At 44.2% G+C, this 15766-nt stretch overlaps 1 protein-coding gene across 2 annotated transcripts in view; it reads left to right on the plus strand.

The window, feature by feature from the left end:
• Positions 1-1426: 1426 nt before the first annotated feature.
• fbxo7 (F-box protein 7) overlaps positions 1427-15766 on the plus strand; it is a 37241-nt gene continuing 22901 nt past the window's right edge. Inside the window, exons 1-2 of one of the 2 annotated variants that reach the window (XM_070900436.1) lie at positions 1427-1600; positions 5228-5410. In XM_070900436.1, the coding sequence (XP_070756537.1) occupies positions 5289-5410 (122 nt within the window). In that variant the 5' untranslated portion in view covers positions 1427-1600; positions 5228-5288. The remainder of the gene's footprint in view (positions 1601-5227; positions 5411-15766) is intronic. The other variant, XM_070900437.1, reaches the window with a different exon arrangement.

A 15766-nucleotide genomic window follows, 5' to 3' on the forward strand; every position in this document is an offset into this window, starting at 1 on the left:
ATCCCATGGCACTACTTCGAAGAAGAGCAGGGGAGTTCCCCAATGTCCTGGCCAATATTTATCCTTCAATCAACATAACAAATACAGATTATCTGGTCATTATCACATTGCTGTTTGTGGGAGTTTGCTGTGCGCAAGGTGGCTGTCGCATTTCCCACATTACAACAGTGTCTACACTCCAAAAGTACTTCATTAGCTGTAAAGCACATTGGGTCGTGAAAGGCACGATATAAATCCAAGTCTTTCTAAAATATTTTTTCAAGATTGTTCCCCATACTCCATCCTTACATTCCTTATCCCTCCCTTAACTTGTTATTTTCTCGTATTTTGTATTTATTTTTATGTGTATCATACTTATAGGCCACATATTCCGTATTCTTCAATTTTATTTGTTTCTAACCTTTTTAGATCATATAAGTATGGACAGACACAGGGTCATCAAATTTCTGTTAATCTATTATTAGGTTTATGTATTGTGTGTCTTGTCTTAATAGCTTATTATTTCAGCTGGATAGTAAGTAATCTTGTTGCAGGATTGTTATGCTGCTCCTCAATTTCTGGTTGCACTTCAGTCCCACACTCCTGATCTTTGGGCACTCTGTGCGGAGGGGAGCGGGTAGGTCCAAGGGCCTCCTCGTAGGACTGCTCCTGGGCACGGCCAAGGGTGCCATCAGCCGGTCCAGGCAGCGGGCGGTCGAGGGGGTCGTTCAGTCTGACTGCCTGCCTCTTTTCCGTGCCTACATCCGGGCCAGGGTGTCCTTTGAGATGGAGCACGCGGTGTCCACTGGTATGCTCGCGGCCTTCCGCGAGAGGTGGGCGCCAGAGGGACTGGAGTGCATTGTTACCCCCGGCAACCAAATTTTAATTTGATTTTATTTGTTTTAAAGTTTAATTTGTTTTAATTGCCGGGTTTTAGTGTCCCCCTCCCCTTTTATAGGGGGCACTTGTAAATTAAAGGATTTTAATGCCCCCCAAAAAATCACAAAAAAACAAAAAAAAACATTAATTTAAAAAAGGGGCAGTTAAGTGTCTGGAGTGTCCCCCAGATCGGGGGGGCACTTGATCTAACGTTATTTTGTTCACCCCCCCAAAAGAGTTGCAGGATTGTTATGTTTGGGTAGCTGGAGTTAGGACGGGGTTATTATTTGCAGGGGGTTCTGCACATGAAAATGTCAATAAATACTGATTAGAAGGAGCTGGTGGCATTCGCAAAATGGTATAGGTGGGACATTCAGCTGGGAAACATGAGAAATGGTGGTGTTTATTTTTAAAGTGACATTCATCAAGTTATGCCTTTACTGTGAATGGCGGCTCCACCATCAAATCATCAGAACGGTGGTTCTGAGCGTGCGCAGACTGAAGGGTGCTGGGTGACACAGGATTGGCCACTGCACGCGCAGGCGCAGTCGATTGAGTAACGGCTTGTCGGCCTTAGGGGGCGGGGCTTAGGTTGCTGTCAGTTTGCGGGACAGCGGCGGCGAGACTAACATCCCGGGGTAATAATTACCATAGTGACCGCGGACAGCTCGTGTCAGATCACTCCCAGCGGTGGAGGGAAAAGGGGCAAGAGCAGGCCTGAGTGGGGCGATTCCCGAAACCTGTAAGTATTCGGGGTTTGGGGGCAGATACAGAGCCGGTGGTGTTAGGCCCAGGAGGAGGACGGACATCGAACGGCCTGTCTCTAGCCGGATCCTAAATAATTCGCCCTCACGCCACCTCTACCCGACCAGGAGCCGCAGGAAGGGGTGGTTGAACCCTTTCACTGCAGCGTCCCTGTCCCCCTGGTCCGAGCTGAGTGCCAGAAATGGACCCTGTGAAGTGGGTGAAATACAGTGAGGTTGTGTGTGGAGGGAGAGGCAGTGTGTTTATATATTTCACCAGAACCGAAAGTGAATCCGTTATCAAGGGTTCCAGTAAGTCGGGTGGTTGTGGCCGGCTTTCACACGCCCTTCTGTTGTACAATGTCATTTATGTGTTTTCTACATGCACAGCTTTGGGATATTAACCATGTAACCTTTTCTTAGCAAATATATTTTTTTCCTCAGTGCGTTTTCACTTGATTTTTCATCGTTGCTTTACTATTTCATCAATCTCTATTAAACCAGTTTATGCATTTTATTTTAATCTGGATTTCAACTGCAAACGGTATTTCTGCCTTTGTCGAAGACACACTAATTTCTTTGTTTGCCGAAGTACAGTGCCTTTGCAAGTCCCAGAGTGTGTTGGGAAAAAAACAGAAGACTACCACAGTACATTATAGAGAACAAAGAATTATATTTTATCTTTTAAAAACCCTTGAAGGGTTGCCTTGAAATGTTGTTTTCCTCCAAGTTGTCTGCAGAGCAGAGAACACTTAACCAACAAGGAGTATAAGTTGAAGGCCAAACAACTAAAAGTAAGGAATTCCAGGATTTTGGTGAAAAAGCTGTGATCTATGACCAAGTCAGGATAGTGTAGTTCTTGGAGGGGAACTTGGTGGTGATGATGTTCCAATGATCTTGCTGCTCTTGTTCTTCTTGGTGGTAGAGGTCATAGGGCTAGGAGGGTGTTGAAGGAAGCTTAAGGAGTTTCTGTAATATCCAGCAGACCTTACATGCTGGCCATTGCCTGGCCATCTCCTGACCTTCAACGGCACCAACTAGTGCTGAGTCCCCATCATCAGCATCCTCGGGGATCACTTGTCAGCTCAAGCCTGGATGTTTGTCCTGGTTCTGGGTGGGCTGGACTGTTTCATTATATGAGGAACTATGAATGGATCTGAACAGTAGAGAATCATTTGATAAACAACCCCATTTCTGATCTAATATAAATGTTATTGAAGCAGCTGAAGATGGTTGGGCTGAGTACGTTGCTCTGAGAAACTCCTGCAGTGATGTACTGGGGTATTAAGTTGTCTTCAACAACTGCGACCATCTTTATTTGTGTCAAATTTGATCCCAGCCATCGGAGGATTTTCTCCATAAACCTCCAATGACTTGGAAGTGATTGGGAATGCAAAGAATTTGTCGGAAGTGTTTCCCCCCCCCAGCGGTCAAAATCTTTTGCTAAGCTAATTCCAAAGCACAGTCAGGAAAATAGCTTTAAAATACAAATGATCATTGATCTTCTGCTTGAAGAAAACCATAGAACAGTTTAGAGGTTCCTGGAACACCTTGGATGACATAGGAGGCTGTTGCTGCCCAAAACAAAAATCGTGACTTTATTTATATGGGTAATTCTTGGAATATTGTGAATATTCATTTCCTTTTGCAGCAAGAACTTTAATACTGACTGCTGGTGAAACCAGTGAGTGATGTCCTGACCGATGTGCTGTATTTTAGATGAGATGTTAAACTGAGTCTTCTATAACTGCTCGGATGGATATAAAAAAAACCAAGGCATTAGTCGAAGAAGAGTAGGGAGTTCTGCTGATATCTTGGCCAACTTACACCTCAAATACCACCATCAAAACTGATTGACTGGTTATTTATCTCATTGCTGCTTGTGGGACCTTGCTGTTTAAAATCATTTCAGTGCAGAATTGGCACATCTTTAGGATGTGAAGGGTGCAATATAAATATAGGTCTTTTACCATAAGATGCTGGAATGAAACAAGAAAAATAAGAAGGTTTCAGATACCCTGAAATTCTTCTAAATTATTGGAGAATGACAATTTTCTGTGTCATGTCACTGGATGCTCAAGCAGAAATTGATTATACTTTCCAGTGACTCAGATCCTAATTAATCTATGATTTAAGAGTTTTAGATTCTTCTGGGTGGCATGTTCCGACATGAATGCTCTGTGCCACAGAATGGTGGTGTGAGTTTTTGCCTGCAGCTTCCTGCAAACCTGCTGAGTTTCTGATCTCAATTGTGCTGTACTGTAGGGTGACCATGTTTTCGAAACCAAATCCGGGGAGACACCGGGTGGGGGAACTGCAAAGTAGCCAGGACGCGTTTCAAGAAAGCCAGCATGGTGACTTTGTTGCTTCTGCTAGTGGAATACACGTAGAGGCAGCGCTTTTTTCACTTTACACAAATCTCGAATCTTGCGTGTGTTCTGGCAATAGTGCTGTACCATCTGTTTTTGTCCCCGAATACCCAAACTTTTAATTTCTCAATTTTAAATCTGTTCCAAACAGACTGAAATTTTCCATATAAGGTGAGAAACACCCTCTGTCTCAGAAGGTTTCAGAAAACTCTTCCCGGTGGGAATTTAGAGCTCGCCATATCCATTTAAAAAAAAAAGATGCACCATACTGATCCGAAGTAAAGTAAATCCACTCACCCACCAGCTCTCGCTGCATCCTCGGCTTCTCCTGCGCATTTTAATGATTCTGCATTCCGACCAGTCACTATTGGCCGAAGCACTGGGTCAGGTGACTCAATCCACCAGAGTGCATTGCGGCCCGAACTATCAATTGGGCCTTTTCTCCACCACACTGCATTGTGGGAAAGCAGGGCTACCGTCGTCGCCTCTGTTCAACTAGCTCCTGAAATCCATTCCTGAGCTCAAACTGGGTACGAATGGGACAAGAAGCTCCCTCTGGGGCTTCTGTACATTTGTGTTTTTAAAAAAAAAAACACGATTGAATTTTTCTAGTTTATCCAAAAATAAAGTTTAAAATCAAACTCCTGCTGACCAGGGGACCAATGAATATGGGATTATTCGGAGACAAGTTTCCTGAACCAGGGAGAAAGTACCTAATCCAGAACTGTCCCTGGAAAACGGGAGCCATGGTCAGCCTCATGGGTGAGGGAGCAGTTATCCTTGGGTAACACTTGCAACAGTCAGAGTGGCATCGGTGGAAACCTTGGAGCTGGTCCGCCTCTATTCTACAAGCTAGCCATGAATACAGAAAAAGAGAGAGTATCCTTTTTTTTTAAAAAAAAAGAGGGGATCACTATCATTAGAAAGGTATTTACTGCCTCCATTTTTAGAACTCAATTTTTTTATGGCTGAAAGGAAACTGACTGCCTATTAATCTTTGTAACTGAGATAGAGGTGGCCACTTCTGTGTTTTTTTTCTCCATTCACTCTGGGAGTTTCCTGATCTTCCATTTGATGCCTTTCCACAATGAGAATAGCTAATGTGAGGAACGCGATGTGTGGGAATTAAGTGTGTGTCCCAGTTCTTAGCCAAGGTGTCTCAGCATGTATACCACAAAGTTTATTAACCTGCATTTCAGTTAAATTTGATTCTTTTTTGAGAATACTGTAATTTTAGTCTTTTTCTTCTCTCTCCAGCTCCTCTTGCACCCGCAGAAATACCAACAGCAGTTGACAACTTCATGTTGAATCAGCTGCAATGAAACTGCGTGTGCGAGTTCAAAGACAGAGAGGCTGGGTGGATTTGGAGGAGAATGAGCCTACACTCGATGACCTGCGCAGGAAGATTAAAAACTCCTTTCTGCCATCCTTAGGATACAAGTAAGTGAAGCAAAGTCAAACCACTGCTTCAATAGTTAACTAATTTGAGTGTCTGTGCTGCTAATATGGTTTGAAATGCAAAATATCTTTATTTTCATATTATCAAATGGGCCATATTGCCTACTAAAAAGCTTTCTGATCAAATAGCAATTTATTGACATTCTTAATAATTTTAGAGCATAGAGACATTTTTTTGACTTGTCACGCTGTATGCTGTGTTCCAGAATATCTTTACAATAAGTTAACTAGAATGGAATGTCACATATCAATGCTGTCAAATTATGGTTTGAACACAGTAACAAAAACTTGTATTTATATAGCGCCTTTAACGTAGTAAAACATCCCAAGGTGCTTCACAAGAGTATTATAAGACAAAAAAATTGACACCGAGTCACATAAGGAGAAATTGGGGCAGAGGACCAAAAGCTTGCTCAAAGAGGTAGGTTTTAAGGAGCTTTTTAAGGGCTGCGTGGCTCTTTGTCAGCCGGCGCAGACACAATGGGCCGGAATGGCCTCCTGCGCTGTAAATTTCTATGTTTCATAGAAACATAGAAAATAGGTGCAGGAGTAGGCCATTCGGCCCTTCTAGCCTGCACCGCCATTCAATGAGTTCATGGCTGAACATTCAACTTCAGTACCCCATTCCTGCTTTCTCGCCATACCCCTTGATCCCCCTAGTAGTAAGGACCTCATCTAACTCCTTTTTGAATATATTTAGTGAATTGGCCTCAACAACTTTCTGTGGTAGAGAATTCCACAGGTTCACCACTCTCTGGGTGAAGAAGTTCCTCCGCATCTCGGTCCTAAATGGCTTACCCCTTATCCTTAGACTGTGACCTCTGGTTCTGGACTTCCCCAACATTGGGAACATTCTTCCTGCATCTAACCTGTCTAACCCCGTCAGAATTTTAAATGTTTCTATGAGGTCCCCTCTCATTCTTCTGAACTCCAGTGAATACAAGCCCAGTTGATCCAGTCTTTCTTGATAGGTCAGTCCCGCCATCCCGGGAATCAGTCTGGTGAACGTTCGCTGCACTCCCTCACTAGCAAGAATGTCCTTCCTCAGGTTAGGAGACCAAAACTGTACACAATACTCCAGGTGTGGCCTCACCAATGCCCTGTACAACTGTAGCAACACCTCCCTGCCCCTGTACTCAAATCCCCTTGCTATGAAGGCCAACATGCCATTTGCTTTCTTAACCGCCTGCTGTACCTGCATGCCAACCTTCAATGACTGATGTACCATGACACCCAGGTCTCTTTGCACCTCCCCTTTTCCTAATCTGTCACCATTCAGATAATAGTCTGTCTCTCTGTTTTTACCACCAAAGTGGATAACCTCACATTTATCCACATTATACTTCATCTGCCATGCATTTGCCCACTCACCTAACCTCACAGCATCCTCCTCGCAGCTCACACTGCCACCCAACTTAGTGTCATCCGCAAATTTGGAGATACTACATTTAATCCCCTCATCTAAATCATTAATGTACAGTGTAAACAGCTGGGGCCCCAGCACAGAACCTTGCGGTACCCCACTAGTCACTGCCTGCCATTCTGAAAAGTACCCATTTACTCCTACTCTTTGCTTCCTGTCTGACAAATAGTTCTCAATCCACGTCAGCACACTACCCCCAATCCCATGTGCTTTAACTTTGCACATCAATCTCTTGTGTGGGACCTTGCCGAACGCCTTCTGAAAGTCCAAATATACCACATCAACTGGTTCTCCCTTGTCCACTCTACTGGAAACATCCTCAAAAAATTCCAGAAGATTTGTCAAGCATGATTTCCCTTTCACAAATCCATGCTGACTTGGACCTATCATGTCACCTCTTTCCAAATGCACTGCTATGACATCCTTAATAATTGATTTCTATGTTTTAAAGGAGGTAAGAGAGGTGGAGAGGCAGGGAATTCCAGAGCTTAGGGCCTAGGCAACAGAAGGCATGGTCATTAATGGTTGAGCGATTATAATCACGGATGCTCAAGAGGGCAGAATTAGAGGAGCGCAGATATTTTTTTTGGGGGGTGTGGCGGTGTGGGTCTGGAGGAGATTAGAGATAGGGAGGGGAGGGACTTGAAAATAAGGATGAGAATTTTGAAATCGAGGTGATGCTTAACTAGAAGCCAAAGTAGGTCAGCGAGCACGGAGGTGATGGCTGAACGGGACTTGGTGCGAGTTAGGGCACAGGCAGCTGAGTTTTGGATCACCTCAGGTTTACGTAGGGTAGAATGTGGGAGGCCAACCAGGAGTGCGTTGGAATAGCCAAGTCTAGTAAGGCACGGATGAGGGCTTCAGCAGTGGATGAGCTGATGCAAAGGCAGAGACGGGCAATGTTACGGAGGTGGAAATAGGCGGTCTTAGTTATGCTGCGGATATGTGGTCGAAAGCTCATTTTGGGGTCAAATATGACATCAAGGTTGCAGTCTGGTTCAGCCTCAGACAGAAGTTGGAGAGAGGGATGGAGTCAGTGCTAGGGAACAGAGTTTGTGGCGAGGACCAAAAACAATGGTTTCGGTCTTCCCAATATTCAGTTGGAGAAAATTTCTGCTCATCCACAACTGGATGTCGGACAAGCAGTCTGACAATTTAGAGACCGTGGAATATTCAAGAGAAATGGTAGTTAGAGCTAGATGTTGTCAGCGTACATGTGGAAACTGACGCTGTGTTTTCGGATGATGTTGCCAAGGGGCAACATGTAGATGAGAAATAGGAGAGGGCCAAGGATAGATCCTTGGGGGACACCAGAGGTAACGATGCGGGAGTGGGAAGAGAAGCCATTGCAGATGATTCTCTGGATACGATTAGATAAGAATGGAACCAGGCAAGTGCAGTCCCACCCAGCTGGACGATGGTGGAAAAGGATAAGAATGGTCAACCGTGTCAAAGGCTGCAGCAAGTCAAGAAGACTGAGGAGGGATAATTTGCCTTTGTCACAGTCACAAAGTATGTAATTTGTGACTTTGATGAGAGCCGTTTCGGTACTGTGGCAGGGGCGGAACTTGATTGGAGGGATCCAATCATGGAGTTGCAGGAAAGATGGACATGGATTTGGAAGGCGACAACACATTCAAGGACTTTGGAGAGGAAAGGGAGGCTGGAGATGGGGTGGTAGTTTGCAAGGACGGAGGGGGTCGAAGGTTGTTATTTTGAGCAGAGGGGTGATGACGGCAGGTTTGAGGAGAGAAAACCGTTAACAATGCCGGCTAACATGGGAGCCAGAAAAGGAAGTTGGGTGGTCATCAGTTTAGTGGGAATTGGGTCGAGGAACCAGGAAGTGGGTCTCATGCTTTTACAGATATATAAAACGAAAAAGAGTAACTAAAGTAAATGTTGGTCCCTTAGAAGATGAGAAGGGGGATTTAATTATGGGAAATGTGGAAATGGCTGAGACCTTAAACAATTATTTTGCTTCGGTCTTCACAGTGGAAGACACAAAAACCATGCCAAAAATTGCTGGTCACAGGAATGTGGGAAGGGAGGACCTTGAGACAATCACTGTCACTAGGGGGGTAGTGCTGGACAGGCTAATGGGACTCAAGATAGACAAGTCCCCTTGTCCTGATGAAATGCATCCCAGGGTATTAAAAGAGATGGCGGAAGTTATAGCAGATGCATTCGTTATAATCTACCAAAATTCTCAGGACTCTGGGGAGGTACCAGCGGATTGGAAAGCAGTTAATGTAACGCCTCTGTTTAAAAAAGGGGGCAGACAAAAGGCAGGTAACTATAGGCCGGTTAGTTTAACATCTGTAGTGGGGAAAATGCTTGAAGCTATCGTTAAGGAAGAAATAGCAGGACATCTGTATAGGAATAGTGCAATCAAACAGACGCAACATGGATTCATGAAGGGGAAATCATGTTTAACTAATTTACTGGAATTCTTTGAGGATATAATGAGCATGGTGGATAGAGGTGTACCGATGGATGTGATGTATTTAGATTTCCAAAAGGCATTCGATAAGGTGCCACACAAAAGGTTACTGCAGAAGATAAAGGTACGCGGAGTCAGAGAAAATGTATTAGCATGGATAGAGAATTGGCTGGCTAACAGAAAGCAGAGAGTCGGGATAAATGGGTCCTTTTCGGGTTGGAAATCGGTGGTTAGTGGTGTGCCACAGGGATCGGTGCTGGGACCACAACTGTTTACAATATACATAAATGACCTGGAAGAGGGGACAGAGTGTAGTGTAACCAAATTTGCAGATGACACAAAGATTAGTGGGAAAGCGGGTTGTGTAGAGGACACAGAGAGGCTGCAAAGAGATTTAGATAGGTTAAGCGAATGGGCTAAGGTTTGGCAGATGGAAGACAATGTCGGAAAGTGTGAGGTCATCCACCTTGGGGGGAAAAAAACAGTAAAAGGAAATATTATTTGAATGGGGAGAAATTACAACATGCTGCGGTGCAGAGGGACCTGGGGGGTCCTTGTGCATGAATCCCAAAAAGTTAGTTTGCAGGTGCAGCAGGTAATCAGGAAGGCGAATGGAATGTTGGCCTTCATTGCGAGAGGGATGGAGTACAAAAGCAGGGAGGTCCTGCTGCAGCTGTATAGGGTATTGGTGAGGCCGCACCTGGAGTACTGCATGCAGTTTTGGTCACCTTACTTAAGGAAGGATATACTAGCTTTGGAGGGGGTATAGAGACAATTCACTAGGCTGATTCCGGAGATGAGGGGGTTACCTTATGATGATAGATTGAGTAGACTGGGTCTTTACTCGTTGGAGTTCAGAAGGATGAGGGGTGATCTTATAGAAACATTTAAAATAATGAAAGGGATAGACAAGATAGGGGCAGAGAGGTTGTTTCCACTCTGGGAGACTAGAACTAGGGGGCGCAGCCTCAAAATACGGGGGAGCCAATTTAAAACTGAGTTGAGAAGGAATTTCTTCTCCCAGAGGGTTGTGAATCTGTGGAATTCTCTGCCCAAGGAAGCAGTTGAGGCTAGCTCATTGAATGTATTCAAGTCACAGATAGATAGGTTTTTAACCAATAAGGGAATTAAGGGTTACGGGGAGCGGACGGGTAAGTGGAGCTGAGTCCACGGCCAGATCAGCCATGATCTTGTTGAATGGCGGAGCAGGCTCGAGGGGCTAGATGGCCTACTCCTGTTCCTAATTCTTATGTTCTTATGGACAGGATGAGCTCGGAAAGGTCATGAGGAGAGATCAGAGAGAAACTGGAGAAAGATGCGAGTTCAGGGCGAGGGCAGGGGGGAACCTTTAGAGGAAGTTTGGCCCAGTGGGCTAGGGGAAGGAAGGGAAGAGGCAGAGGCAGCTGATCGGATGGTCTCAATCTTGGAGACAAAGAAGTCTATGAGCTCCTCACACTTGTCGGAGATGGGGGGAGACCGGGGAGAGGGGTTTAAGAATTGGTTGGCAGTGGGGAACAGAAGCTGGGATTTATCTTTGCATTCCAGAATGATTATGGAATTGTGAGCAATTTTGGCAGATGAGAGTCGGACCCAATAGTGCTTTATGTGGTCCAACCAGATCTGCTGGTGAATGGCTAAACCAGTTGTCCGTCACATCCGTTCAAGCCTGCGTCCCTTGGACTTAAGGCAGCGAATATGAGGGCTGTACCAGGGGGAACAGCCAGGGTGGGTGAGTGAGTGAGTGAGAGAGTCATTGTTTTAATAGGGACTAGGGCATCAAAGGTGGTGGGCAGCAGTTTGGTGGGAATAGGATCGAGGGAGCAGGAAAGGGAATAGAATATAGATACAATACAGTGTTATCCAGTGTTATACATTGTTCTTAAACACTGGAATTTGATTTTGGTGTAGTGCAAACCATAAATTTATACCTGCTAATTTTTATTGGAAATTGTACATGTGCACAGAAAGCCTAAGGGAAAGTTTAGAATCCTAGAAAAATTATGACATGGCAAGAGGTCATTTGGCCCATCGTGTCCGTGCCGGTCGAAAAAGAGCTACCCAGCCTAATCCTACCTTCCAGCACTAGATCCATAGCCCTGTAGGTAACGGCTCTTTAAGTACACATCCATGTACTTTTTAAATGTGCTGAGGGTCTCTGCCTCTACCACTCTTTCAGGCAGTGAGTTCCAGTCCCCATCACCCTCTGGGTGAAAATAATTTTCCTCATCTCCCCTCTAATCCTTCTACCAACTATTTTAAATCTATGCTCCTCTGGTCATTGACCCATCTGCTAAGGGAAAATAGGTCCTTCCTATTCACTCTATCTAGGCCTCTCAATTTTATACACCTCAATTAAATCTCCCCTCGGCCTTCTTTTGTTCCAAAGAGAATAACCCCAGCCTATCCAATCTTTCCTCATAGTTAAAATGTTCCAGTCCTGGCAACATCCTCGTAAATCTCCTCTACCCTCTCTAGTACAGTCAAATCTTTCCTGTAATGTCGTGACCAGAACTGTATGCAGTACTCAAGCTGTGGCCTAACTAGTGTTGTATACAGTTCTAGCATAACTTCCCTGCTCTTATATTCTATGCTTCGGCTAATAAAGGAAAGCATTCTGTATGCCTTTTAACTACCTTTTGTATTGGTGTAAGAATATAAAAAGTATAGACTGGGAAAAGTGCAGTAAACAGATGAGGGAACTTAATTTTCCTCTTTCCCTCCCTCAGTGCAGGATTACAATAATTTTGTAATTTTTAGTTACAACCCGCAACCTCTACCACCTAGAAGGACAAGGGCAGCAGGCGTATGAGAATGCCATCACCTGCAAGTTCCCCTCCAAGTCACACACCATCCTGACTTGGAAATATATCTCCGTTCCTTCACCGTGGCTGGGTCAAAATTCTGGAACTCCCTCCCTAACAGCACTGTGGGAGTATCTTCACTTCATGGACTGCAGCGGTTCAAGAATGCGGCCCATCACCTCCTTCTCCAGTGCAATTGGGGATGGGCAATAAATGCTAACCTTGTCAGCGACATCCACATCCCATAAATGAATAAAACACCTGTCCTGCTATCTTTAAGGATCTGTGGAAATACACTCCAAAGTCCCTCTGTTCCTCCACATCTCTCGGTATCTTCCCATTTATTGTGTATTCCCTTGGCTTGTTGCACCTCCTCCAATGCATTATCTCACACTTTTCCAGATTGAATTCCATTTTCCACTTTTCTGCCCTACTGACCAGTCAATCGATTTATTCCTGCAGTTAAAGTTTTCCTCCTCACTGTCAACCACATGGCCAATTTTTGTATCATCTGCAAACTTCTTTATCATGCCCCCTACATTTAAGTTAAAATCATTGATATATACGACAAAAAGCAAGGGACCCAGCACTAAGCCCTGTGGAACCCCACTGGAAACAGGCTTCTAGTCATAAAAACATCTGTCAACCATTACCCTTTGCTTCCTGCCACTGAGCCAATTTTGGATCCAATTTGCCAGTCTCCCTTGGATCCCATGGGCTTTTACTTTTTTGATCAGTCTGCCATGTGGGACCTTGTTAAAAGCCTTACTAAAATCTATGTAGATTACATCAAACGCACTGTCCTCATCAACCTTCCTTATTACCACCTCACAAAATTCATTCAAGTTAGTAAGACATGACCTTCCCTTAACAAATCCATACTGACTGTCCTTGATTAATCTGTGTTTTTCTAAATTAAGGTTTATACTGTCCCTCAGAATTAATTCCAAAAATTTGCCCAACACCGAGATTAGACTAACTGGCCTGTAGTTATTCGGTTAATTCCTTCCTCCCTTTTTAAACAATGGTACAACGTTAGCAGTTCTCCAATCCTCTTGCAACACTCCTGTAGCCAGGGAGGATTGGAAAATGATGGTCAGAGCCTCTGCAATTTCCTCCCTTGCTTCTTTTAATAGCCTTGGATATATTTCATCTGGTCCTGCCGATTTATCTATTTTCGAAGATAACTAAACCCCTTAATACGTCCTCTCTTACTATGTTTATCCCATCCAATATCTCTCACATTTCTTCCTGAACTTCAACGTCGGCACTGTCCCCCTCTTTTGTGAAGACAGCCGCAAAGTATTTATTTAGTACCCTACCCATCCTGCGGCTCCACACATAGGTTACCATTAAGGTCCCTACTCTTTAGTTATCCTCTTGCTCTTTATGTAATTATAAAACATCTTTAGGTTTTCTTGGATTCTACTTGCCAGTATTTTTTCATGCCCTCTCTTTTTGTTTTCCTAATTTCCTTTTTAATTTCACCCCTACACTTTCTATACTCTTCAACACTTTCTGCAGTATTGAGCTCTTGATGTCTGATATAAGCTTCCATTTTTTGCCTTATCTTGCCCTGTATGCACCTTGTCATCCAGGGGGCTCTAAATTTGGCAGTTTTACCCTTTTTCTTTGTGGGAACATGTTTACCCTGAACCCCTTGTATCTCTCTCTTGAATGCCTCCCACTGCTCTGACAGTGATTTACCTTCAAGTAGCTGTTTCCAGTCCACTTTTGCTAAATCACTTCTCAACTTAGTAAAATTAACCTTTTCCCCCCAATTTAGAACCTTTACTCCTATTTTATCTTTGTCCTTATCCATAACTATGCTATAACTAACTGAATTATGATCATTACCACAAAAATGTTCTCCCACTGATAGCTGTCCAGCTTCATTTCCTAAAACTAAATCCAGAACTGCCCTCCCCGCCTCCGCCCGCCCCCGCCCCCCCCAGTTGGGCTTGCTACATACTGGCCAAAAATATTCTCCTGAATGCAGTTTAGGAATTCTGTGCCCTCCAAACCTTTTACACTGATAGTGTCCCAGTTACTATTGGGGTAATTGAAATCCCCCGCTATTACTGTTCTATTGTTTTTGCACTTGTCACTAATTTGCCTACAAATTCGCTCTTTTATCTCCCTCGGACTGTTTCAGGGTCTATAAGGATACTCCCAGCAGTGTGATTGCCCCTTTTTTGTTCTTTAGTTCAACCCATATAGCCTCATTTGATGATACTTCTCAACATATCATCCCTTCTCACAGCTGTAATTGTTTCTTTAACCAATATTGCCACCACCCTCCTTTTTTAACCCCTCTCTATCTCATCTGAAAACCTCATAATCAGGAACGTTAAGCTGCCATTCCTTCCCCTCTTTAAGCCATGTTACAGTAATCGCTAAGATATCATACTTCCACATGTCTATCTGTGCCCTCAACTCATCTGCCTTATTCACTATACTCCTTGCATTTAGGTATATACCATTACGCACAGCCAAACTTCTTTTTGTCTATTTTCCAACCTTTATTTGCTCTGCCTTCCAAACTTTCTTACTACTCTTCTACCTTCCATCTCTAGCTTTGCTTTTCTCCCTTTTTAAGAAGGGAGGGAGAGAGAAGGTGGGTAATTATAGACCGGTTAGCCTGACATCAGTGGTGGGGAAAATGTTGGAATCAATTATTAAAGATGAAATAGCAGCACATTTGGAAAGCAGTGACAGGATCGGTCCAAGTCAGCATGGATTTATGGAAGGGAAATCCTGTTTGACAAGCTTCTAGAATTTTTTGAGGATGTAACTAGTAGAGTGGACAAGGGAGAACTGGTGAATGTGGTGTATTTGGACTTTCAAAAGGCTTTTGACAAGGTCCCACACAAGAGATTGGTGTGCAAAATTAAAGCACATGGTATTGGGGGTAATGTACTGACGTGGATAGAGAACTGGTTGGCAGACAGGAAGCAGAGAGTCGGGATAAACGGATTCTTTTCAGAATGGCAGGCAGTGACTAGTGGCGTGCCGCAGGGCTCGGTGCTGGGACCCCAGCTATTTACAATATACAGTAATGATTTGGATGAGGGAATTGATTGTAATATCTTCAAGTTTGCAGATGACACTAAGCTGGGTGGCGGTGTGAGCTGTGAGGAGGACGCTAAAAGGCTGCAGGGTGACTTGGACAGGTTAGGTGAGTGGGTAATCGAGTAGCAGATGCAGTATAATGTGGATAAATGTGAGGTTATCCACTTTGGTGGCAAAAGCACAAAGGCAGAATATTATCTGAATGGCGGGAGATTAGGAAAAGGGGAGGTGCAACGAGACCTGGGTGTCATGGTTCATCAGTCATTGAAAGTTGGCATGCAGGTACAGCAGGCGGTGAAGAAGGCAAATGGGTATGTTGGCCTTCATAGCTAGGGGATTTGAGTATAGGAGCAGGGAGGTCTTACTGCAGTTGTACAGGACCTTGGTGAGGTCTCACATGGAATATTGTGTTCAGTTTTGGTCTCCTAATCTGAGGAAGGACATTCTTGCTATTGAGGGAGTGCAGCGAAGATTCACCAGACTGACTCCCGAGATGGCAGGACTGACATATGAGTAGCGGCTGGGCCTGTATTCACTGGAGTTTAGAAGGATGAGAGGGGATCTCATAGAAACATATAAAATTCTGACGGGACTGGACAGGT

Source organism: Pristiophorus japonicus, chromosome 15 (assembly GCF_044704955.1).
Source record: "Pristiophorus japonicus isolate sPriJap1 chromosome 15, sPriJap1.hap1, whole genome shotgun sequence".
NCBI classification, from domain to species: domain Eukaryota; kingdom Metazoa; phylum Chordata; class Chondrichthyes; family Pristiophoridae; genus Pristiophorus; species Pristiophorus japonicus.